This window comes from Pelodiscus sinensis, chromosome 3, assembly GCF_049634645.1.
Source record: "Pelodiscus sinensis isolate JC-2024 chromosome 3, ASM4963464v1, whole genome shotgun sequence".
Taxonomy (NCBI): Eukaryota; Metazoa; Chordata; order Testudines; family Trionychidae; genus Pelodiscus; species Pelodiscus sinensis.
The window spans coordinates 42,185,104-42,212,328 of record NC_134713.1 but is presented as its reverse complement, the minus strand read 5'-3'; the positions used below and the strand labels follow the sequence as shown (position 1 = coordinate 42,212,328).

Genomic DNA, 27,225 nt, shown 5'->3' with positions numbered 1-27,225 from the left:
CACACAGTAGTGTGGTCCCATGCCCCATCTGACAGTCTTTGTGCTGCTGAGGAGGCTGAAAGTCTCAGGGAAGAACATCAAACTGGAGTAGAGGGAAATGATCCCATAACTGACATGATCCTGCCAAATGATGTCAAGGCATCCTCTTGCACAGAGGCTATTTCTCCAGGGGAGGGGATGCTCGTTATTAGGAAGAGACAGGCAATAGTAATGCAGATATAAGAAATACAGATAGCTGGGTTTGTGATGATCAGGAGAAGCATGGGCAGTTGGTACAGCTAGGGCTGGGAGAGACAGGATCTCAGCCCCACTTACAGCCCCAACCCCTCTGATGAGCCCCCCCCCCCCACCGGGAAGGAGGCGGGGCAGCATGCTGAGTGCTCCCCAAAGCATCGAGGAGAGGGAGAAAGGGAAGGGGAGCATGCACACAGCACGGCTCCTAGAGCACTAGGGGAGGGGAGGAGGTGGTTCCAGCCTCCCCGGCCAGGAACACAAGGAAGCCAGGCACTGAGGGCAGCAACACTTCACCCCCAGAATACCTACAGTAGACACTCTGGGGGTGGAGCGTGGACATGGCCAGGCTGGCGGTTTGGGAAGGCAGAGCAGTACAGAGAAGCACACTGTCAACTGCCATGCCACCACTATAGCTAGGTCTGACGTAGCACCATCGTGCCCTCAGCCCTGCCCCTCCCCAGTGCTTGGGAGACTAAAGGGGCCTTAGGTTGGTTGCATCTATATGTTGGGGTGGAACACTGCACTCCCTCTGATCATAGTGGCCTGGGCAGTCACCCACAGGTAAGGCTGGCTCTACCTCTCCCCCCAAAAAGTGACAACTGCCAGCAGCCACTGATCTTTGGCTGTTCAAGTCTGAAGGCAGTACCATCTCCCTGCAATAGCCGGATGTTACAGATTTTTCACAGCTGTAACTTTGGTAGGGCTGGATATATGAACAATTCTGGGGAGTGGCTCGTACTCATGGTATATGTAGGTACCAACAACACAGGAAAAGGTAGAAGAGAAGTCCTGGAGGAGAAATTTAGGCTGCTAGATAGAGATCAAGATCAAGGACCTCCATGATTGCATCCTCTGAAATGCTTCTAGTTCCCTGTGCAGGGCCAGTTAGACAAAGCTTCAGGGTCACAATAAGTGAATGAGACATCATTGTAAAGAGCAGGGCTTTAGGCTTATTAAGAACTGGGGAGCCTTTGGGAAAAACAGCTTTAATATAAACAAAATTTTAAAAAATGGTCTTGGAATTTCAGCTTGGAAAAGAAATGACTAAGGAGGAAATATGAGAGAGATCTATACAAATCATGAATGGTGTACAGCAAGTGAACAAGTGTTATGTGAAGGGATAAGTGGCCCAAGAACCCAGGGTCACCCAATGAATACATATATAGCAGGTTTAAAACAAACCAAAGGAAATACTAAACCAACAACACAGGCAACCTGTGGGACACATTGCCAGATGTTGTGAAGGCCGAACGGGATTCAAAAAATAATTAGCTAAGTTTACAGAAGATAGCCATTGATGAACCTATTAGTCAAGATGTTCAGGAATTCAACCCCAATTCCCAAAGCCTGACTCCAAGATGCTGGGACTGGTCAACAGGGGATGGATCACTCAATAACTTTTTTTTATTTCATTCCCTTTGCAGCCTCAACTCCCACTGTTAATAGATAGTGGGGTAATGGACCATTGATCTAACCGAGTTTGACCATTATGATTTGCTCTTTACACAAGTGAGAATCAAAAGTCAGGAAGCAAAGGGAGAATTATGTAGGAGCCTTTATAAGTAAATCATGAAACTATTACAGCATCACAGTACTCAGGAGACAGGTTTGTAGTAAATGTCACTGAAGTCAGAACCAATAAGAATCAGGGATACCCTTGAGATACATTAACTTGTAGACACACACACTTTTTTTTTGGGGGTTCTTCTTGAGGACTATTTCATATAATGTTAATAAGCTTAAAGGGGTGAAATTCCTCCTCTCTCTCTCGGAAGCAGCAAGGTAATAGAAAAGAAATCATGGAGAAAGGCACGTCATTTAACTAAGTTTCCCCCACACAAGCTTCCTTTCTGACCTGTACATGCAACTTCCTTGAAGAATTAGATGATAGCAATTTATTAGTCCTGCCTTAATTCAGGGGCAGAGGCTTGGCCTGTTTGTTAACAGTTGATCAAATAATTATTTGACCAACAAGACCAACAGAATGTTTGGCAATATTTTACCAAACAAGAGTCACAAACTAGTCTTTCATTCCAGCTACTCTATTTCCAAAATATTGACTTGTCTTATCGGTTTTAACTTTACCATGCTAATTTTACGGTATCAAAACAGTCTGAACTGAAAACATTATACTGAACAATTTATCTCAAAATAAAAATTAGACTGTTACTTACCTTTCATTTTCTGGTGGAATAAGTTTTTTCCAGTGGTTTACCAGAGATTTAGCTATATTCCCAGCAGTAGCATGTTTCCTAAAACTGTTAACTGTTTTTCCTATTCCAGTTTCCTATTGAAGACAGTGCAAGGATAGAAACATGTGACTAACATTATGAATATACTTTGACTTCTAGCTAATTCAATTCACACAGCAATAAGTCATAGCTAGAAAAATCCTTTGACCAATCAGATTATAAAAACAATTTTTATAAGAGAAACAAATATGTCAAAGGAGCCGAAGTAAAACCACACATTTATAACCCAAGCTACTATCTATGTGCAATGTGCATTTCTTTCTATGTTTTAGTTTTATGAAACTTATGAGAAATTAAGTTACTCTTCATTTAGGAGCATACTTCTGGCAGTTCACTCAGGTTGAAGATGTGAACCCTGTTTACATAGACACAAAAGTCACCTCTCAATTTGATTAAATCAGCTTGAGCATTAAATGAGATTTTAATCATGTAGACAGAATTTAGCAGCTTTAAGATCACTTGAATTGGTTGTGCTGTAGCCTAACTTTAACCACACAGGCATTAAGATGTGTAAAATACGATGTTTTACTAGAAATGAACTAATTTGACTGAGCTATTCCAACTCAAAAAACCTATACCTTTTTGCCCATGTACATTGACCCTTAGATACTAGACTGCTCAATTTTACTGAGACCCCCCCCCCCGCCAAAAAAATGAACTTCTTATTCATATTGCAATAGTGCTATGACTGAGGCCCAAATACCAGTTCACCACTGTGTTTGCAACACATAAATTGTCCTTGTCCTGAAGAGCTTATGGTTGGGAGCCCACAATATTGGAGTGAATTTGCATCAGGAGAGCATATCTATTCATATTTGGTTATATTTCGCTCTCTTTTTAAACACCTACACAAACACTAAAATGGTCCTTGTGACACCGAACAGGAAAGCGTTAAACTTAGCAAGCTAAGCTATCTAAAGAACAATCTTTAAGAACATACTAGGGAATTACAAAAATGCTAAAAAAAAGGCCATTTCTTGTAGACTTATCAAACTCATATAAGTAGAGTAAATCCTTTAAAATGCAAGTGTGTATAGTAAATTACAAATAAATACTAATTATATTTGTCTGTATTTACCTACAGCTGTTAGAAACTTCACAATGTGTTTTTATTAGCTGGCAGATGACCCACTTCTATTCATCCTTTCTGTTACTATAGTCTACTGATTTAGAAACCAAAAGGAAATATTAGCAATAGATAAGTATAGTGTAATAATAATACCATTGTCTTAACTTACTATAAAATTCAAAGACAGTTACTCATTGAGCCTCATGCTCAATGCAACTAATTACCTCTGTATACAAAAGAAATATGATTTGTCTTCAAAAAGTAACCATGCACATTACCTATTCACCATCCCAGGAATGTCTGCTGTCAGCTTCAGCAATGAAGGAACTTTGGGGACCTGACTTGTTCATTTCACATCTGCTTGAACTTTGGCAGGGAATGTTTAAGTCATAAGAATGAGGTCTCTAGCTTTATTCTGAATTACCCTGCTATTTCTCATGAAACAACAGCATTATTAGACAATAAGCAATTGAACTGATTTTGAAGAACTCTTTACAATTCAGAAGCTCACCATCTCTGCTTTGAAACGGACTTGAGAATGTTATTCATACTAGTTCTTTTCTTTAAAAAAAAATTAGATGAGTTAGTAGGAACTGACTAGTAAGCGTGTATTTGGGTAAGATTTGAAATATTCACTGACCTCATAGGTAATGTGCCCAATCTCTAAGTTGGTAAAAACTTTATACATAGTGACTAAGATTTTCAGTAATCCTTATGTTCAACTTGTCTGTCTGGGTTAGGGATGTTAATAGTTACCTGCGTAACCAATTAACCAATAATCAGTTGCTTGGCAGTTATGATACCAGTTAACTGCAACACCATCTCCCACACCCTCCACATGCTCTGCATTTAAAACTCAGACTAGCAGGCTGGCTCACTCCCATCCCATTAGTCTGAGTTCTAAATGAAGAGCACACATAGGAGTCACCTGCAGCATGGGTTGGCTGGGGCTCCCCAGGAATAGAACCAGGTGAACATTGGCTGCCAGGCTCACCTCACTGAGGGGCACCAAGTAACCATGTAACCACTAAGAATTTTAGTGGTTACACAGTTATTAAAATAACCAATTTCTAACATCCCTAGTCTGGGTGGGAGCCTAGGGCTGGATTGCTCTAGAGGAGCTGTATTTTGTCTTCTGGGTAGCCAGTAGGGATATTAAAAAATGGTTAATTGGTTGACCATAAGCAACAAGGAGTCCTGTGGCACCTTATACACGAAGATGTATTGGAGCTTAAGCTTTCGTGGGCAAAGACCCACTTCGTCAAATGCATGTAGTGGAAATTTCCAGAGGCACGTATAAATTTCCAGAGGCAAGTTTCCTTGTCGCTTTTGCAGATCTAGACTCACACCGCTACCCCTCTGATAGCTAACCATGTAACTGATGAAAATCTTAGCAATTATATGCTGTGAGCTTTGCAGTATGAAGTTTATACTGCAGAACTCACAGCACAGCCAGCTCGCCAGTAGCAAGGCCAGCAGCCAGTGTGTGCCGAGAGCCAGCTCTCAACCCCAATCCTGGGGAGCTGGTTGTGCTGCAGGCTCTGCAGTACAAGCTTTGTACTACACAGCCTACAGCATGGGGCAGCAGCTGGCTCCCTGGAAGCCAGTGCACACTGGAAGCTGGATTTTAAGCCACCTCTTGGCTTATACCAGCTTACTACATTTAAACTGCAGAACCACAGCAGGGGGCGTCCTGAATGTGGTACGAGCCGGGACTGAGCCAGGTTGCCTTCCTCTATCAACTGAGTACTTGATAAAAATGTTATTGGCTACTCCATTAGTAAATTAACCACATTTTAACATTCCTACTAGCAGAACCAAGAGCATCATTAACATATGACTACTAAGATGCTTGTTTTAACTGCAGAATCACAGTTAAAAAGGGATTGTGTGCACCTTGGAGGAATGGAAGAGTAATAACTGATCTAAAATATAAATTGCTCATGTTTGTTTCACCTTGGTATAGAATCAAAGCACCAGCACACAAATACAAAATAGAAGTGTGTCTGCAGGAAAAACCTAGTCCATCATATTTACACAAAGGTCATTACACTTGGAGCAAAACCCAGCCAGCATGGGATTCTGCTCTCTGGATGTTCAGTGCAAGAGCCCAATAGTGTCACTATATGCCATGCTGCCTTAATTACCAGACATGGCAACAAGCCTTTTGGTGACTTTGGAAGAAGACTCCATAAACCCATGTAACTTTTTATATTTAAAATTGGGATTAGGATTCAGAATTGCATAGTGAAGGAACTTTCTTGGCTTCTATGGTTGCAAACTACTGAATATGCCATCGATCAGCTCATAGATGAAGGCTTTAAGGACAGTTTGTTACTTACCACTAGAATGTCCAGTGAAATATCCAAATCCTGCAGTCCCTTAAGTGCTTTGATAATCTGGAAGAAAACATAATGTCACTCTACAAATAACATTTCATAATTATCCTACTATTCTTACCCTTTTGTAACACTTGAAGATGAAGAATTCCTCCCCTAACCTCTCAATTGATACTTTGCAATTTCAACTTTTTTATTAAGTTAGAAGTACACATACTAGCTCAGGAAAAATAAAAACAGTCCAAGCCTGTGTTCCCAAGAATATGATAATTTGGAAGAGAATTACAGATTAAATATCTCTTCCACTTCCTTCTTTAGTTTTGCATTTCTCTGACATTTCTAATACACTTTGAGTAGCATATTTGATCTTGATTAACTTTCATTGGACTGAGTGTTAGTAATTCTGGCTTTTTTATTACAAATTCTATTCTGTTGCCCACTTGAATAATCTTTCCAGCAAAAGGAAAAGTTTGGCAAGCGTAGCTGGGCTGCTCCATAGAGGTATTTCTGCTACATCCTCCAATTTAGAAGGTGTACACAGAAGTCCAATAAATGGCATCGCTGTAAAAATGAGGTAAAAAAGACCCTATTGTAGAAACTATTTGTATACTCCATCATCACACCTGACTTGGTGCTCCCCAGTCACTTATTCGGAGTATGTCATATGCCAGAATACAGGATGTACCTCCCTCGTCTAGCACCCTTAAGTCCTGACCAGTCCCTAACAAGGACATCTTCCAGACCAGGGGCAGTCAACGCCCATACTCCCTCCTCCTGCTGCCACTGGCTGCAGTGCTCTGCTCTAATAGCAGCAGATGGAGCAAGACTGAGTGAGCGGGGTCCGAAGTGGGGACAAGGGGGGTGCTCTGGGGAAGAGGCAGAGTGGATGCAGAGTCCTGAGTTCAGCCCTTCCGCAGCTGGTCTGTACTCCCAGCCTCCACAGTTAGCTGCAGGACTGCACTGCTGTCTCTTCCCGTGACCATACCCATACCTGCTCCTCTCCCTCCCTCCCTGAGCTTGATCATTGCAAGTAAGCTCTGGGAGGACTGGAGAGGGAGGAGTTGCTAAGAACAAGGCCTGGCTTTTCCCCATGAGTGCTCCAGCCACAGAGCACCCATGGAGATAATGTACCACAGAGGTTGCCAGACTAAGGAAGTTCAGGCTATAGAGGTCGATCCTATAATACGTTTTTCACTAGATCTCACCATATGCAAATTACGGACCCTTCCTCAATGAGGAACACAAAATTACCAAACTCCCATTAAATTCCAATTCAATGCAGCCAGAGGTGAAGATGAGGCTACAGGTTTTTATTCAGTAGCACTATTTAGCAAGAGGGAGAGATGTTGTTATTCTCTTTCACATGCACAAAAGGAATCAGCTCTGTTCTGAATTTTAAAAAACCCACACCTTGATTTTCAGATAACAGACCTGGGAGATTTCTGCAATTTTACTATGCTTCAAGTGAAACAAGTTGCAGAATTCCCCAGGACTATAAAACTGAGCTTTTCTTCCTGGTCTCAAACCACCACCAAAAAAACCCTTTGTTTAGACTTGCAAAAAGAACATACAATTTGATAACACACCCACAAGAGCAGCATTCTTAGTTTCACTTAGCTAGCCATAAGAATGCTTTTAAAACAACCTCACCCACCTTTCCTTTCCTGAGGGCTTCTTTCCCCATACCGTACTATATTATATTTACAGAGAAAGAATGAATGATGGACTCTAGGCACAAGCTTCAGATCTTTTCAACTCATCCACATTTTGGGAGTGTTTGAGCAACTGTTTTAGTCATGCCCATCTATACATGCAACAGAGAAGAGGATTTTGCTAGGAACATGCACAGGTACATAGATCATGAGGTAAGGATCAGAACTTATTGGGAGTAGCATACAGTTCTACATGAACTATAGATTGGCATTTATAATTTTAGATCAGTTGTGACTCCTTAAACCCGCTGTATCAGGTGGAAGTGGTGCAGGAATTGTTGTTTTAGCAATACAGTAGATTTAAAAGAATGCCGGCAAGAGTAGATTAAAAGCCCATAAAATTATTACAAGTACTGTACAACCAAAATTATTATACACAAGAGGCTAGGAAAAATATTGTCCATTTCCCCCTCTTTTGATTCTATTTTGTGCATTGTTAGTTTCTCTGTGCCTCCTATACTGTCAGTCTTCCTATTTCCCAACAACAAGGGAGAAAACATTTAAAAACTAAATAAGTATGCTTGAAAAGCCACATGAATTGGAAGGTGGGCTCTGACTACCATAATACCCGAAACTCCTATACATTTTTAAAAATGTAACTTGATGTCAAGATTCAGTATCATTTTAAAGGATTCTAAATCTTCTGCAATTGCTGCAAAACAATCTCAAATTCTAATTAAAGTAAACAGAACAATTAAAAATAAGGTCTTCCAGGGGCCAGTAGAAGCAGCCTCAGATATAAAGAGCTCTTTAATTTCAGTAAGTGGGAATGTAGTTTGCATTCCAAAAGAAAAGTGCTATTTTCCCTGAAGACTCTCCATCCCCAGTCTTAATCCCTATTGCCAGTCACTTAGCAGAAACAGATCAAACAGTGTTATAGAGCTGAATGGTAAACTTAGGATACTTCTCTCTTTCCTAAGAAATCCATCAGAAAAGTCTGATGCACAATTTGTTCATAGGTTTTCTGTCAAAGTTACTAGACACTAACTTAACTATATATTTTTTTAAAACCTAAAATATTTTACACATCTATGATCAGCTTATAAACATGAATTTTATAACATCACTATTTCTTTTTAGAGTTAAAGAGCACATAACTCAGATATTTAGCCATATAGAAGGACTGGACACCAAACAAACTAGAATTATCCTCAGACATAGAAACTTTTTAAGAGTCAAATCTAGCATCAGAGTAAAATTGCTGAATTAGATGTTTTGATCACTAAGAACATTAAAGGAAGAGACAACTTAAAATCATCCAACTTCTAACATACTTTGGAACATTAATTCAGCTTTATGAATTAACTTATCCTTAAGCTCTGCAGTAAGATTTCAGGGAATACATATTGTCTTATAGTTAATGTCAACATCAAATCTATCAGACACACAACTTCAAAAACTAGCAGGCCAACATGCCATAAATGCATGTACATGGCAGGCAATTCTGATAACATTACAATATATTGGTAGGTGAGATTTAAAAGTACCAAAAAAAAGTTACTATACCAAGGCTGCAATGTCAGTTTTGCTTTCTTGAAACATGTAACACAAGAACCAACCAATTGTATTAGAAAAATACAAATGGAAAGAATAAATCAGATTTCCTGACAATACTTTTTATGGAAAGCACCTCCTGTTCTCTAGAAAGCATGGGATGGCTGAGTCTGCAGTGAGATCATTCACTATGTATGGGAATACCAGAGGACAGACAGCTCCGTTTACTTTGTACTATAAATGGGCAATGTGAATGCCAGCAGCTAGTCTGGCAATAAAAATGGCTGACCTCACAACCCAATACAAGAGAGTGTGAAGTCTGAACACTGACAGCAATACACACAGATGCAACTGTTCCTGTCTCATTTAGGAGCCATCTAACTTTCATACAGGTATGATCAAAGAAGGAGAAAAATGTATCTTATTAAACAAAACTGTAATAAAATTTTTCAGATGACAGCCCAGCTATCATCTTAAAATCAAATTTTTACGTAAGTAACCATGATCCAATGCCTATCAACATATGCCCTTTGCCAAAATAAGTGTACACAAGGCATAACAAAAATACATTTAAACTTTTCATCTGCCAGTCTCAGAGCTCTCTACAAGCATGAACTGAAATCCAAAACACTCTTTTGGTATGATTTGCCCAATATCTCAGCATAATTAGCTCATTGGACTATAGTCAGAGATTAATGCAATTTTTCCTATAAATATTTTATTTATTCCATCCACTCTTTTGTTGTAAAAGTGAAAATCTTTACGCTATTTTATGAGAGGCCCTGACTACATTTTTAGCTAAACCCCCAAATTTGAAAGGAATTCTACAGGAATTCTTTTAAAAAAATATTTAGAGTGTAAAGAAAAACAATATCCTTTCACTTGAACGTTATTTTTTATTCATGTCTAGAAAATAGATAATTAAGAAATAGCCTGTTTTATAGCAGCACCAGTCTTCCAGTTTCTTCCCCAATACCAAACAGAAATATCTGCTTAACTCATCTACTTTCCTTCTGTATCATTATTGACAATTTTACCATTATTATCTAATAAAATATTAAAACATGGCTAGAATTTCTTTTGCCCCTCATTTCAAAAATGCCTTTAACTCTACTGGTCATATTTTTATTGATGTATTTAGCTTCCCTCAGCAATTGCCTGCATTTAATGACTGCTAGTTTATAGCCATTGCTGTCAGCATTCCCTTTTTAATGTGTTGTATATTTTCATTCTGCATTGCTGTTTACCATTCTTAACCAAGTTGTTGGTTTTGAAAACCAACAAAGTCTGTTGTGATTGCTGCACTCTTTTGGGAGCAGATACAAAACTCCCAGTCATCATTCACATCAATTGGGAGGGAAAATATACACAACAATTTCAACATCAGTAAATTAGCCCTTTTAAAGAAGCAAGTATACATTATTTGTCAGCACACAAACACACACACACACACACACCCCTCTCAGAACACTGTACATTTACTAGTTTAAAATTATTTTAAATTTGACAGCAAATCCTTTCAAACAGTACAACCCAGATCTACAAAGGTACTTATGCATAAAGAGGATTTCAGGGACAAATGCACTCCACAAAACCCTTATTCAGGTGTTAACTAATTCTTCAGGTGCCTGAACTTACCCAGAGCCTAACCTTTTGCAGTTCTTCACGGGCTTAAGTTTTGGTCTGGACATGCACACTGTCACACTAAGCATGTGGATGCCTATCTATAAAATTGGAGAAGATAGGCCTTTGCCTTCCTATCTCACTCATGGGGCTCAACTCTGCAGGTGTGTTTTGAGGCTGGCTGGCTGCCAGATTGAGTCTTTCAAAATCTGTCCAGAGCAAGAAAAGGGGATTGGTGACCATCTTGTACATTTTAGTCAGATATTCAGAGCTCTCTCCAGAGAGGTGAGGGAGACTACCATTCACACCACCTTCCTCCAGCTCAGTGTTTCCCAACCAGGGTTCCGCAGAACCCCGGGGTTCTGCAGACCATCACCAGGGGTTCTGCAAGAAATCATGGAATAAATAACATTGAGCATGGCCTGGAGCATCTGTCACGCCCTTTGCCTCCCACCCTGGCACTCTGCTGACTTCTGCGCTGCTCAGCCAGGCCGCCGTGCAGGAGCAAGCAGCCATTTGGGCTCCACGAGTGAGAGGCAGGAGGGGGAGGAGAAGAGAAAGAGAAAGAGAGAGGCAGGAGGGGGAGGATACAGGCAGTCCCCGGGTTATGTACAAGATAGGGTCTGTAGGTTTGTTCTTAAGTTGAATCTGTATGTAAGTCGGAACTGGCGTCCAGATTCAGCCGCTGCTGAAACTGATCAGTTTCAACAGCGGCTGAATCTGGACGCCAGTTCTGACTTGCATACAGATTCAACTTAAGAATCTCAGGCATCCCCAAGTCAGCTGCTGCTGAAACTGATCAGCGGCTGATTCCAGGAAGCTCCAGGCAGGGGCTTCCTGTAGTCAGCCACTGGTCAGTTTCAGCAGCGGCTGACTTGGGGACGCCTGGGGCAGAGCAGCTGGGGTGCTGCTGGGTTGGTCCAGTAGCGCCGCCGCTCCTCGGCGCTACTGGACCAACCCAGCAGCACCCCAGCTGCTCTGCCCCAGGTGTCCTGATTCAGCCGCTGCTGAAACTGATCAGCAGCAGCTGAATCAGGACACCTGGGGCAGAGCAGCTGGGGTGCTGCCGGGTTGGTCCAGTAGCACCAAGGAGCGGTGCTGCGGGACCAACCAGCAGCGCCCCACCTGCTCTACCACAGGCCTGGGGCTTTGCTCCACATCTCCCTGGTCTGCTGGGGGGGAGGGGGCACTAGCTGCACACACCCCCAGCCGACCAGGGACACGGGGAGCAAAGCCGCAGCAGCGGCGGGGTGCCGCGCTTCTGAGGCTTTGCTCTGGCAAAGCCTCAGAGACGCGGGACCCCTCCCCCTCCCGGCTTTGCTCCAGGTGTCCCTGGTCTGCTGGAGATGGTCCCCAGCAGACCAGGGGCACCCGGAGCAGCTTTTCTCGCCCCGGAGGTCGAGGTGGCGGGACCACTGCGCTCTGGGCGGTCCCACTGCCTGCAAGCTCCGGGGCGAGAAAGCCCCGTTCGTAAGTGCGGATCCGACATAAGTCGGATCCACGTAACTCGGGGACTGCCTGTATTTGAAATTTGAAAAAGAGATTAGATAATACAAGAAGAGACAGGAAAAAAGCTCCAATTTTTTTTCTTACAATGCAAGCTGACATATAAACAGCTCTTTACAAATAAATTTTCTTGAAAAAAATTTAGCAGTAATTGAATTGCGCTCCCCACTGTCAACTTTTTCTGGCCAAGCAAACGTTTTCATACGTAAGGGTTCCTCGGGATATGAAAAATTATTTTAGGGATTCCTCCATAGGAAAAAGGGTGGTAATCTCTGTGCCAGCTTAAGCAGAGGAGGAAATTAAACCTGGGTTTCCCCACTATATACCGGGGAAGAGCTCTAACTACAGGGTTATAAGTGGTAAAGTAGGCAGTAATTCCCCATCTCCTCACCCCCCACCCCTTTCATATGGTTTGAGGCAGGTGTCTTACTCATTTTCACAAGACATCACTGGGGTCAGGCAGCTTAAGTGCTCAAGGACAAGCCATGTCAGGCACCCATGCGAAGCCTGAATTCAGGTGTCTAACTTCATGAGGGGGACAGGACATAGAACACACCACTCGTCAGTATCTCCCACCATGCTTAAGTGGCTCTCCGCCTAGCACAATGGCTTTTTGGCATCACATTCTAAGGCACCTGTCTCTCCCCATACATTGTATAAGGTACCCAGGTGTCTAACTGGGCTTTATGGACCACATTGTTGTTTCAATGATTTTGTAGATGACTAAGAGCTAGACCTTGCAAAACTGAGCGATGCAATGCCCAAGTCCCTTTATGGATTCTAGACAAAGTTGTGAAATTTCCCGCTACCACCCAGTTATACAGATACATACGTTTTTAAAATGTCAACCATTGGAAATTGAGGCAGGGCTCTGGAAGTCAAACATGATTCCCCCTTCCATTACCAATTAAAAAAAATATTCCACAGGCCAGCTACAGCTTGCACTCACACCAGCGTATGCCAGTGAAGGTTAGTGGATTTGCAGAGTTGAAAGTGGATGTATAATCTGCAAGCCACAGTTGCAGGTGTCACTGGGGATATAGCCTGCAGAAACAACAAAAACTATTCAATATAGGAAAACAACATAAGAACAGAAGAACGGCCGTTCTGGGTCAGACCAGAGGTCCATCTAGCCCAGTAGCCTGTCTGCCAACAGTGGCCAGCACCAGGTGCCCCAGAGAGGGTGGACCAAAGACACTGATCAAGCGATTTGTCTCCTGCCATCCTTCTCCGGCCTCTGACAAACAGAGGCCAAGGACACCAATTCTATCCCCTGGCTAATAGCCTTTTATGGACCTAACCTCCATGAAATTATCTAGCTTCTCTTTAAACTCTGTTATAGTCCTAGCCTTCACAGCCTCCTCTGGCAAGGAGTTCCACAGGTTGACTACACGCTGTGTGAAGAAGAACTTTCTTTTATTAGTTTTAAACCTGCTACCCATTAATTTCATTCGGTGCCCTCTAGTTCTTCTATTATGGGAATTAATAAATAACTTCTCTTTATTCGCCCTCTCCACACCACTCATGATTTTATATACCTCTATCATATCCCCCCTCAGTCTCCTCTTTTCTAAACTGAAGAGTCCCAGTCGCTTTAACCTCTCCTCATATGGGAACCGTTCCAAACCCCTAATCATTTTAGTTGCCCTTTTCTGAACCCCTTACAAGGCCAAAATATCTTTTTTGAGGTGAGGAGACCACATCTGTACACAGTATTCAAGATGTGGGCATACCATAGTTTTATACAAGGGCAGTAAGATATTCTGGGTCTTATTTTCTATCCCTTTCTTAATAATTCCTAGCATCCTATTTCCCTTTTTGACCACCACTGCACACTGTGTGGAAGTTTTCAGAGAACTATCCACGATAACTCCAAGATCTCTTTCCTGATTTGTCGTAGCCAAATTAGCCCCCCATCATACTGTACCTATAGTTGGGGTTATTTTTCCCAATGTGCATTACTTTACACTTATCCACATTAAATTTCATTTGCCATTTTGTTGCCCACTCAGTTTGGTGAGATCTTCTTGGAGTCCCTCACAGTCTGCTTCTGTCTTGACTATCCTAAACAATTTGGTATCATCTGCAAACTTTACCACCTCACTGCTTACCCCTTTCTCCAGATCATTTATGAATAAGTTGAAAAAGATTGGTCCCAGGACTGACCCTTAGGGGACAACACTAGTTACCCCTCTCCATTCTGAAAATTTACCATTTATTCCTACCCTTTGTTTCCTGTCTTTTAACCAGTTCTCAATCCAAGAAAGGACCTTCCCTCTTATCCCATGGCCATGTAATTTACACAAGAGCCTTTGGTGAGGGACCTTGTCAAAGGCTTTCTGAAAATCTAAGTATACTAAATCTACTGGATCCCCCTTGTCCGCATGTTTGTTAACCCCTTCAAAGAACTCTAATAGATTAGTAAGACATGATTTCCCTTTACAGAAACCATGTTGACGTTTGTCCAACAAATTATGTTCTTCTATGTGCCTCACAATTTTATTCTTTACTATTGTTTCGACTAGTTTGCCCAGTACTGAAGTTAGACTTACCGGTCTAATTGCCAGGATCGCCTCTAGAGCCCATTTTAAATATTGGTGTCACGTTGGCTACCTTCCAGTCATAAGGTACGGAAGCCGATTTAAAGGATAGGTTACAAACCACAGATAATAGTTCAGCAATTTCCCATGTGAGTTCTTTTAGAACCCTTGGATGAATGCCATCCAGTCCCAGAGATTTGTTAATATTAAGTTTTTCTATTTGTTCCAAAACCTCCTCTAATGACACTTCAATCCGGGACAGTTCCTCAGATTCATCACCCACAAAGGACGGTGCAGATTTGGCAATCTCCCCAACGTCCTCAGCCGTGAAGACTGAAGCAAAGAAATCATTTAGTTTCTCCGCAATGGCTTTATCATCCTTGATTGCTCCTTTTATACCTCGATCATTTAGGGGACCCACAGGTTTTTTAAGCAGGTTTCCTGCTTCTTATGTACTTAAAAACATTTTGTTATTTCTTTGAGTTTTTGGCTAGCTGTTCCTCAAAATCTTTTTTTGCTTTTCTTCTTACATTTTTACATTTGATTTGACAGTGTTTATGTTCCTTTCTATTTATCTCACTAGGACTGGACTTCTACTTCTTAAAAGATACCTTTTTGTCCCTCAATGCTTCTTTTACATGGTGGTTAAGCCACGGTGACTCTTAGGTCCCTTGCTATGTTTTTTTAATTTGGGGTATACATTTAAGTTGAGCCTCTATTATGGTGTCTTTCAAAAGTTTCCATGCAGCTTGCAGGGATTTGGCTCTAGTCATTGTGCCTTTTAGTTTCTGTTTAACTAACCTCCTCACTTTTGTTTAATTCCCCTTTTTGAAATTAAATGCCAGGGTGCTGGACTGCTGAGGTGTTCTTCCCACCACAGGAATGTTGAATGTTATTATATTATGGTCACTATTCCCAAGCGGTCCTGTAACAGTTATCTCTTGGCCCTGATCCTGCGCTCCACTCAGGACTAAATCGAGAATTACCTCTCCCCTTGTGGGTTCCTGCACCAGCTGCTCTAAGAAGCAGTTATTTAAGCCATTGAGAAATTTTATCTCTGCTTCTCTTCCTGAGGTGACATGTATCCAGTCAATATGGGGGTAATTAAAATCCCCCATTATTAGAGTTCTTTATTTTGGTAGCCTCTCTAATCTCCCTCAGAATTTCAATGTCAGTATCGCTGTCCTGGTCAGGTGGTCAGTAATATATGCCCACTGCTAATTTCTTATTGGAGCATGGAATTACTATCCATAGAGATTCTATGGAACATGTTGATTCATTTAATATTTTTATTTCATTTGATTCTACATTATCTTTCACATACAGTGCCACTCCGCCACCCACCCGGCCTGCTCTATCCTTTTGATATATTTTATATCCCGGTATGATTGTGTCCCACAGATTTTCCTCATTCCACCAGGTTTCAGTGATGCCTAGTATGTCAATCTCCTCCTTTAAGACGAGGTACTCTAGTTCACCCATCTTATTAGTCAGATGCCTAGCATTTGTGTAGAAGCACTATAAAAATTTGCCACTGCTTATTTGTCTGCCCTTCCCCAATGCATTGGATTCCTTTATATGCGGTTGTTTGTCTGCTCTGGCCCATGGTTTGTCCTCCCCTCCTCTCTTTCTGACTATAGCTTAGAGAATCTCTATCAACGGATTCTCCTCTAAGAGAAGTCTCCCTCCAATTTACATGCATCTCCGCACCAATCAGCTTTCCCCCCATCTCTTAGTTTAAAAACTGCTCTACGGCGTTTTTAACATTTGGTGCCAGCAGTCTGATTCCACCCTGGTTTAGGTGGAGCTCATCCTTCCTGTATAGGCTCCCCCTCTCCCACAAGTGTCCCCAGTTCCTAATAAATCCAAACCCCTCTTCCCTACACCATTGTCTCATCCACGCATTGAGACTCCGAAGCTCTGCCTGCCTACCTGGCCCTGCGCGTGGAACTGGAAGCATTTCTGAGAATGCCACCATAGAGGTCCTGGACTAAATTTGGCCTCCAGGACATCTCTCCTACCCTTCCCTATGTCATTGGTACCTACATGTACCACGACCACCGGCTCCTCCCCAGCACTACACATAAGTCTATCTAGATGCCTCGAGAGATCCGCAACCTTCGCACCAGGCAGGCAAGTGACCATACGGTTCTCCCAGTCATCACAAACCCAACTATCTATGTTTCTAACGATCGAATCACCTACTACTAACACCTGCCTCTTCCTAGCAACTGGCATTCCCTCCCCCTCAGAGGTATCCTCAGTGCGAGAGGATACCGCAATATCCTCTGGGAGGAGGGTCCCAACTACGAGATGGTTTCCCTCTGCTCCCATTGAATGCTCTGTTTCCTTGAGACTTTAATCCTCCTTAAGAGCATTGGGGCTCTCAGACTGGAGGTGGGACAGTACTACAGTGTCCCAGAAAGTCTCATCAACATATCTCTCTACCTCCTCCAGTTCAACTACCCTGGCCTCCAAAGCCCGAACTCGGTCTCTGAGGGTCAGGAGCTCCTTGCAACGGGTGCACACATACGCCACCCGCCCACAGGGCAGGTAATCATACATGTAACACTTGACGCAATAAACAGGATAGCCCCCACTCTGCTGCTGGGCTTCTGTCTCCATTTTTCTTATGGATAAGTTTAAGTATGAACTGGGCTTCTTTTTAAATCTCTGGAATATAGATTATTATAAGAGTTATGTTTTAAAGAAGGTCAGAAGTCACTAGCGCCCTCTAACCTCCCTCTCCAAACTCGCTGTTAGCTGCTCCTGTTCTCAAGCTCCCTGGTCACTGACTCACAGGCTTATATAGCTCTGGTAGCTCCTCCCCCTGACTGAGGCTCAGCCATTTAACAGAGGCTTCTAGATTTCAAACCTTAGAAGGTCCTTCAAACAAACAAACCAACCAACCAACGTGCCATTTTGACTCTCATAACCAGCACAAATAGCAAATACATTTGAAATAGAAGATGTAAGTGCCTTAATTAAAATAGAGAGAGAGAGAGAGAGAGAGAGAGAGAGAGAGAGAGAGAGGAAAAAAAAAAAGAAAAATGTAACCATAAAATGTATTCCAAGTTTTTAAGTTCAGTAACCATGGATTATTATTGAAAAATTATAGCTGTTCTCTGTGTACAACAACTTTGACAGAAACTGAGAACTTTAATGCCTTACAACACGCAACCAACGCTTTTAACTTTCAATTACGGTGCCTGATTAAAAGTTACACTTACAGAGGGCTGGTCTACACTGGGAAGTTGCATCCAAAATCCACACCCTTGAAACACACAAGTAGGCTGCTTTAACCCCCAGTATAGAAAGCACTCGGTCAACAGGAGACTTTTTTCATTGATTGTTGGGCTTTTTACTGCCTGTTGGGGAGATAGATTACCTACAGGAGACCCCTCCTACTGGCATAAGTAATGTTTACACTGAAGCTCTACATCAGCACAGCTACAGCTCTGCTGCAGTAATGCAACAAGCACAAATACCCTCAGCTTCCTTTAAACACCATGTTGGATGCCCACACCCTGGTTGTCAGGATATTGTGGCTGGTAAAAGGATAAACAGCAGCCAGTGGAATCCTGCTAATCTTCCCTTCCAGGTCTGGTTTCATCTTCATTTGCTTTAGTGCTGCTGATTAAATTCAAATGCTGACACTTCATATCAGAATGATCTGTGTTTGAGGTTTGCTTCTGGGTTTTTCCCATCTAGTTCTGACTTTTTAGCTCCTGGACAATACCACTATTCTACAAGCTACTGAATTCCTTTTCAAGTTTAGGAGCAGCTTTGTTCTTCCTGCATGTCAGGAATATGCAGTAACTTTCTCACGCTGACAGCTGTAGCCTTTCTTGGCTATATAGCATTAGCAAATACACAAAGGCTCATATCACACTTAAAATCACTAATATAAAGTACTTTGCACCCCAGAAGCTCAACGTGTTTTCTAATCTCAGTGCCATGCCTTCAGACATAACTAACGTTGTGTGCTACTTAGATGGGCTTGCTTTAGATAACTCTATTATATCAGTCACAAGTTTTAATGATCTTCTCACTTTCCTGTTCTTCATTCTCATCATAAATCACCACCACCACTACCAATTTAGAACGTTTCCTGATAAGCAAGTGCATGTCTAAGCACAGGATAAAACTTCGTTCTGCTCCAGGATGAAGTGAGTGAAGAGAAATTACAACAAAGGCCAATTTACTACAAATTAGCTTCTAAAACACTCATACTAGCAGCACCACTTGGAATAACAAAACTAATCTAAGAGATCGTGTTTAGCTTAATCAATGATTCTTCAAATACTTCTAACCTAGAGCAGCGGTCCCCAACACTGTGCCCGCGGGTGCCATGGCGCCCACGGGGGCATTTGTTTGCACCCGCCAAATGCTCTGGGCTGGCCCAGTCCTGGGCACATGGCGCATGCAAGGTCCCGGAGCTAGCCCCCGGGCACGTGGCGACTTGGGCGCTCTGGCCCCTGGGCACGCGGTGACTTGGGCGCTCTGGCCCCCGGGCACGCGGCACATGGCTCATGGGGGGGTGGCATATGCGTGGCCCCGCCCCCAGGTGTACAAGTGTCCCCACCCTCTGGCGCCCGGCAGGTGAATGGCCACGCTCCCTGGCGCCCAGCAGCTTCAAATAGTTTGGGACCACTGACCTAGAGTAATATTATCCAGTAGAACCTCAAAGTTACAAGCTGACTAGTCAACTGCACACCTCAGCTGAAACCACAAGTACGCAATCAGGCTGCAGCAGTCAGCAGGAATGAATACAGTACAGTAATTCTTCATTTAACACTATAGATGCATTTCTGAAAATGTTCATGCTAAGCAAAAAAGTGCTATACAGGGTCAATTATCCTATTAAAAATAACAGAAAAGGTGGGGGTTGCATTTCAGGTGGTGGCAGCAGCAAAGTCAATTTTTTGTTGGTGCTGGGTCATCAATGTCAATTAGATATATAGCAACACATGTCACCACGGTTTGTTAAAACACAAAGGCTATGACTAGACCGGCATGATTTTCCGCAAATGCTTTTAACGGAAGAGTTTTTCCGTTAAAAGCACTTGCGGAAAAGGGCGTATAGATTGGCAGGGACGCTTTTCCGTAAAAACAATTTTTGCGGAAAAGAGTCCGTGTCAATCTAGACGCGGTTTTGCGCAAGAAAGCCCCCATCGCCATTTTCGCCATCAGGGCATTTTTGCGCAAAACAGTTTTTAGCTGTCTACACTGGCCCTCTTGCGCAAAAACATTTCCGGAAAAGGGCTTTTGCCTGAACGGGAACGTCAAAGCATTTGCGCAAGAAGCACTGATTTCAGACAGTAGAACATCAGTGCTTTTGCGCAAAATCAAGCGGCCAGTGTAGACAGCTGGCAAGTTTTTGCACAAAAGCAGCTGCTTTTGCGGAAAAACTTGCCAGTCTAGACGCAGCCTCTGACAAACACGTGAGTGAGCAAAAGAGCACTGTGACCACATGTATTCATCCACTCATGCGTATTACCACTGTTTTCACCAACTTATACCGCCACACGAAGTAGTCCACCACTTGATTATTTTCGTGTTATTTTGGGGACGGTCGTGTTAGTCTAAAAACTTTCCCAAAAAAAGTTCTATTGCGAAAATGTGTTAAGCAGATACATGTTAAACGACTAATTACTGTACAGGAGCAGCTCTCAAATTGAGTCAGGATCCCAAAGTGGGTCACAACACCATTTTAATAGGGCCACTAGGGCCAGCATTAGACTTTATGGGACACAGGGCTGAAGCCCGAATTCTAACCCTCCCTAGAGCAGTGAAGCTTGGATTATGGCCCCTCTCTCTGGCCCCCTCCCAGGGTAATGTAGTAACTTTGTCAGAAGGGGATCACTGTGCAATAAGGTTGGAGAATGCCTGCAATATTGTATTGTGTTAAACCACTATAAAAAAAAAAATAAAAATAAAGGGGAAGATTTAAAAAAACTCATTAGGTAAGGAAACTATTCTGTACCTGATTTGTTTAAATTAAGGGGGCTAAAGGCAGCGTTTTTCTTCGGCATAAAAAATGTTTAAGGCTGTATTAAACTCAATATTCAGTTATAAACTTTTGACAGAACAACCATAATGTTTTGAATAGAGTTGCAAACATTGCAGAGTTATGAGCAACCTTTATTCCAAAGATGTTTTTTATTCTGAGGTTCTACTGGACATTAGGGATGTAAGTGACTCAAATAGTCAACTACCCAATAAGCCTAAGCTTATCACTACTCAACTAGTTGCTTCCTTCACTGCTGCCTCTGACACAGAGGCAGCAAGTGGGGAGCAGGAGTCCGCGCTGGTGGGAGACGGTTTAAAAGCAGTTTACCCCCAGCACCTTCTCCACAGGGAGGCAGAAGCGCAGCAGGGGACCTTGCACAAGCTGGGATTGAGCATTATCATCTCGTGCCCAGTCCCAGACAGCTAAAGCTCTGCCTTTAAATGTGGTGAAAGCCTGGCGACTCTTATTAAATTTAAAAAGCAGAGTCACAGCAAACCCCCTTATCAACTACGCAGTTAACTTACTAACCACTATTTAACATCCCTACTGGGCATGTGACTAGTCCCATTGAATTCAACAGGGCTACTCATATAAGGCAGCACTGATGGAAAGAACTGGCATATCAACATCCTTGTTATACCAGTTCATCATGGCATATCTTAGAGACAGCACACACAAATTAAAGGTAAAAATCATGAGAATAAGCACAGATTTCTGCAGCAGCATGAGCTTTAATACGTAATTGTGGGTAAAAGATCACTTAAAGTAAATGTCAAACTACAGATAACTAGAGGTCTTTATAATGTACTTTAGAAAGATAATTAGAAATGCTAAATTCTTGAGATTTTATTCCTATTGCTTTTTAAGCCCATTTATTAGCACCTCCTAATAGGTGTCTATTAGATTGGCTGTACACATCAAAAGGACATTTGAGTCTCTCCCACAGGGATCCTGTTGTTCTGGAGCACGGTTTCTCAACCAATGGTACCAGTACACTTAGGGGTACTCGAGAGAACTCGGGGAGAGGGGGCACATCAACACAACTGAAATTTAGAGAAAACTGAATTTTTGTTTGAAGTTTTACAGTGCTTTATTATTTTTGTACTTTTTACACCCAAATATTTCGTCGTCCACCCGGCTACAACTAAATTGTTTAAACAAATGTGTTGCAATGGTAGACAAAAAAATGTGTGTGGCTTAAAACTGTAGGTACTGGGGGTACTTACGATTTGTTGGCTTTTTTTTTTTTAAAAGGGGTACTTTATAAAATAAAGGTTGAGAAACACTGTTCTGGAGGATGTTTGAGTTTCTCCCATAGGGATCTTGTTGTTCTGGAGCGAGGCCGTGTTCAGAGGATCCCACCCACGGGCCATGTGTTGAACCCCAAACCTCACCGGGGGCCGCAGCAGCCCCCCGGTTGAGTAGCCCTGCTCTAGGTGCTCAGGATGAAGCATGAAAAGCAGCCAGGCGTTATCAGCTGAAGACAAGGAGGTCAGGGAAACCCCAGACGCCCATCGGAGGGCGAGCTACCAAGACACCGTAGCTTGTGTGCGGGGGACAGAGGGGAGCAGCCGTCCAGAAAGGGGGACAGAGGGGAGCACCCCCCGCAAGGCTGACTGCAGCCTCCTTCCTGGGCAGGTGCGGGCAAGACGGTACCTTTTGGGGATCCTGGGTCTGGCCGAGCCGCTCTTTCAGATACAAGACCCTCGGCACCACGCTCGCAGCCTCTGCCATAGTACAGCGCCCGGCCCAGCCACAGCCGGGCAGCTCCCAGCCTGCTCTCTCGGCGGAACGCAGCTCTCCCCGGCGCGCCTCTTATAGCCGCGTCCGGAGCGCCGCAGCCATGCCGGCCGGACTACTCCCCGCCGCGCCCCTCGCTCCTTGCGGGCTGGCGGGGCTGGGCGGGGCTGTGAGCTGAGCCTCTCCCGGGCCTGGGCCCCTGCGTGCCGCTCTCTGCGCTCCTGGTTTGGTTATTCCCGCCCTTCGGTGCCCCCGCGGCGCTTTCCACTCTCTCTCCCTCGAGGCGCCCCCTTCCCCGCCAGCCTTTCCCCTAGATTCTCCCACGGCAGGGTCCAGAATATTGGTAATGCCCAGAGCCCGCACTCCCCCCAACCCACTCACACCTGCCTAAACCTTGGGGCGGGGGAGGGGGCAGTTTGGGAGCTGGGTGCAGGCTGAGCGCTGAGGCCCGGTTGAGGGGTTCAGGAAAGGAGTTGGGTGGCAGAAGGTGTGAGGTGCATGGGAATGTGGGTGTGGGAGGGAGTCTGGGTGCAGACTCTGGGCTGGGGCGGGGGGGGGGTGAGGGTGCAAACTCTGATAAGGAGCTTGAGGGCTGCAGGAGGAGTTTGTGTGCAAGGGACGCTGGCTCTGGGATGCGGAGGAGAGTGGTGGGAGCTCTGCTTACCTGGGATACCCAGATGGGAGAAGCAAGGATTTCTGCACACTGCTGCCCTGAGGCACTAACCCCGCAGCCTTCCATTAGTCACAGGGGCACTTGAGGTGGAGACAGTGCACAGAGATACACACACAGGGGGCTGCGGGAACGTGCTGGTAGTGGCATGGAACTGCCCAGCTGTGTAGCCAGTTGTGGTTGGTGAGGGAAGGGGCCTGGATTGTTTTACGTCTTCTGGGGGCAGCAGAAGGGTCTGAGAGATGTGTGGGGGGAGCATGTTGGCTGGCAGGTGTGGCTGGTGGAGAGACCTGGCCCCAAATTTTGGTGGAGTTGGGCCCCCAGCTAGGCTCATATCACTCTCCATGCCTTTGGCATGTTGCACCTCTCGTCACCTTTCTCCCCTACCCAGTTGGTCTTCGAGCTGCTTGAAAAACAATTAATTGTATTGTCAAGAACCTCAGGATTGTTGGCAGTGTTGTTGTAGCCTGGCGGTGGGTCTCAGGCAGGCCTGCCGATAAGTGGTAGGTGCAAAGGGGGCAACTGCCCCAGGGCCCAGCAATACAAAAGGGGCCAGAGCTCCTGGTTGCTGTGGAAGTGGCCAGAACCCCAGGCTCTTTAAATCACTGCTGCATGGTGCGCTCTGAGCAGCGTTGAGGGCTGCCGAGGGGAAGTGTGATGCTCTCTGGGTGGCACTGTGAGCTGCCTGGCCCCAGCCCCACACCTGCCGGAGACCCTGCCCCTTCCCAGGATGTGGAGCAGCTCCTCCCTTCCCCATCTTGCTGGGGGCTTGGCAAATCTGTCAGGTCTGCTGGTCTCAGGATCAAAAAAGAGCCACGTGGGGAAGGGCTGGACATAGCTTTGGAAATGGACCAACTTCTGTGAGGGTATGTCTACACTACCTTCCTAGTTCGAACTAGGGGGGTAATGTAGGCATTCCGCACTTGCAAATGAAGCCCGGGATTTGAATTTCCCGGGCTTCATTTGCATAAGCGGGGCGCCGCCATTTTTAAAACCCCGCTGGTTCGAACCCCGTGCAGCGCGGCTACACGGGGCACGAAGTAGGTAGTTCGAACTAGGCTTCCACGATGGAATGAGGAGTAACGGTAGTTCGAACTAGGAAGCCTAGTTCGAACTACCTACTTCGTGCCCCGTGTAGCCGCGCTGCACGGGGTTCGAACCAGCGGGGTTTTAAAAATGGCGGCGCCCCTCTTATGCAAATGAAGCCCGGGAAATTCAAATCCCGGGCTTCATTTGCAAGTGCGGTATGCCTACATTACCCCCCTAGTTCGAACTAGGAAGGTAGTGTAGACATACCCTGAGAGAAAGAGCCAAGCTTTGGAGCCTGTGCAGATTGAGTTGCACAGCTTGTCTCTACCCCCAAATTGGGCCAGTCAAAACTATGGCTTCTAGCACTTTGTCTCTCCAACGAAACACAGTCCGGGAAACTCAGTTCTCTTGTTATTTTGTCCCCACAGGTTTTCACCCAGCTCCAGTTTGCCTTTTCTCCAGCTTAGAGGAGCAGAGCTCTCATGGACCCATTCCTCCTCTTGTTAATTGTGGACTCCCTACTTCTGTAACTCTCTAAGCAGCCCATATTTCTTCCATCTCTTCCCTCTACATTGTTTTTTTTCCAGTAACTTCTGTTCAGGGAGCAGATGTGAAGAACACAAAGCCTTTGCTTTCCTTTTCCTCCCCAGCCATCATCATCATCACTATGCGAGGGCCAGAGCCAGTGCTTAGTTGTGCCAGCTCCTCTGGACGTTCTGCATCATTCTGAATCATTCATTATGCTTGACTCACAGCACCTCTTTCATTACAAATTAAGCCCCACTCTGTGGTAGGCAATGGTTGTGGATACCTTAGTTGCATTTGCTGCCTCCACCACCAAAGTAGACCCCACCCCTTCCACTATGCCAGTGTTTCCGAAATGGTGTTCTGCAGAACCCTGTGGTTCCATGAAATTAAAATAAGGGTTCTGTGAGAAAATTCCATTACAGGTAGTCCCCGAGTTACGCGGATCCGACTTATGTCGGATCCACAGTTACGAACGGGGATTTTCTCGCCCCGGAGGATTCGAGCGGCGGAACGCCTGGTCCCGCCGCCCGCTTCCTCTGGGGCGAGAAAAGCTACTCCCCGTCTCCCTGGTCTGCTGCGGGAGTCAGCAGACCAGGGAGACGGGGAGCAAAGCGGCGGAGGACCTGGGGCCGAACCCGCGGCCGCTTCCAGATCAGCTGCCCCCCCCAGCAGACCAGGGAGATGTGGAGCAAAGCCCGGGGCCTGTGGTAGAGCAGGTGGGGCGCTGCTGGTTGGTCCCGCAGCACCGCTCCTTGGCGCTACTGGACCAACCCGGCAGCACCCCAGCTGCTCAGCCCCAGGAGTGCTGATTCAGCCGCTGCTGATCAGTTTCAGCAGTGGCTGAATCAGGACGCCTGGGGCAGAGCAGCTGGGGTGCTGCTGGGTTGGTCCAGTAGCGCCGAGGAGCGGCCGCGCTACTGGACCAACCCAGCAGCACCCGAGCTGCTCTACCCCAGGCGTCCCCAAGTTAGCCGCTGCTGAAACTGACCAGCGGCTGACTACAGGAAGCCCAAGGCAGAGTTGCTCTGCCCCAGGCTTCCTGGAATCAGCTGCTGATCAGTTTCAGCAGCAGCTGACTTGGGGACGCCTGAGGTTGTTAAGTTGAATCTGTATGTAAGTCAGAACTGGTGTCCAGATTCAGCAGCTGAATCTGGATGCCAGTTCCGACTTACATACAGATTCAACTTAAGAACAAACCTACAGTCCCTGTCTTGTACGTAACCCGGGGACTGCCTGTACAATAACATTTTATGATAAAAAAATATTTAAGCATTTATGAATTTTATTGAAAACAATTTTCATTTGTTTGCCATGATAAGCGTCCCTGTGTAATGCCAGCTTAGGCAGAGAGTGGGGACGATGTCACTACTCAGCACTGCGCGCACAGTCAGTCAGTGGTGCAATCGCCTGTTATATACCACTGTAAATCCCCATATTCACTCTCAAGGAGCGTGGATCACATGGGTGACTGAATACGAATATACTAGCACCGCATTAGACAAAATCGAAGCTTCAGCTGTCAAACCAGTTGCTTGTATGGGAATACACAGGCAGTGTTCTCGTGAATACTTTACTTCAGTATAGTCGTGTGATTTCTTGTTTTTAAATTTTTTTAAAATTCTTGTTTTAAAAAATATAAATTGACTATGATAGATTAATATACATATCTACAATACATAACAATAATACTTTGGTCAATAATAATAATATGACATATTAATAGTATCTACACATAGAGTTTAAATTGTTGATACCAAAATTCCCCATGGATCATTGGCTAAAGGAAGGAACTTTAAAGAAAAAAGTGAATACTTCAAACACTCCATATATAAGACTGTTATTAGGGGTTCCGCAAAATTCTGTTGAGTTTTAAAGGGTTCTGTGGCCAAATAAAATTGGGAAACACTGTACTAACCATTGAAACCCCAGGAAGCTTTGAAGAAACCATGATTTCACAAAGATTTATTTGGGTAGGTGCCATCAGTGTTTAATCTGTAATTAAAGATGTGCCAAGGCCAAGCAGTTATATGCTAGGGCTCAAGCTATGTGGGTTTTTGTTGGTGGTGGTTTGGTTGGTTGGTTGGTTGGTTTGGTTTACATTCATCACTGAGATAGTAAACTCAGAGGAGGTGGGACTATGAACTACCAAGTCTTGCAATCTCAGGACTCAGCCCCAGCACAAATTAAGCTCTGGGTGCAATTGATAATTAATGTACTCCTACCATGTGCAGCATGGCGGAAAGGTGACTTCGTGGGTAGAACACTGGGCACTCAAGAGTAGCATTCATTTTTTGATTCAGCCATATACTTTCTGTGTGATCTTACTTAAGCTACACTATACCTCAGTTCCCCTTTACTGAACTGGGGTTAAGGTTCCCTATGTCCCAGAAATGTAGTGAAGACAAAATTCCACGAGGGCTATATAAATACTCCAGTAGAGGGTGCTAGAAAGGACAAGTCCAGATATATCCTCAAA

The 27,225-nt window shown here is 44.4% G+C and overlaps 1 protein-coding gene across 2 annotated transcripts in view; it reads right to left on the bottom strand.

Moving 5' to 3' along the window:
- Positions 1–22,766, bottom strand: part of LOC102453875 (elongin-A-like) — a 41,375-nt gene extending 18,609 nt beyond the window's left edge. Inside the window, exons 1-3 of one of the 2 annotated variants that reach the window (XR_003087053.2) lie at positions 22,439–22,766; positions 5,898–5,954; positions 2,409–2,521 (exon numbers count right to left, since the gene is read on the bottom strand). Coding sequence is in view for 1 of the 2 variants with exons in the window: in XM_025178826.2 (XP_025034611.2) it covers positions 2,409–2,521; positions 5,898–5,954; positions 22,439–22,516 (248 nt within the window). In the remaining variant the exon portion in view is untranslated. The remainder of the gene's footprint in view (positions 1–2,408; positions 2,522–5,897; positions 5,955–22,438) is intronic. The other variant, XM_025178826.2, reaches the window with a different exon arrangement.
- Between the last annotated feature and the right edge of the window lie 4,459 nt (positions 22,767–27,225).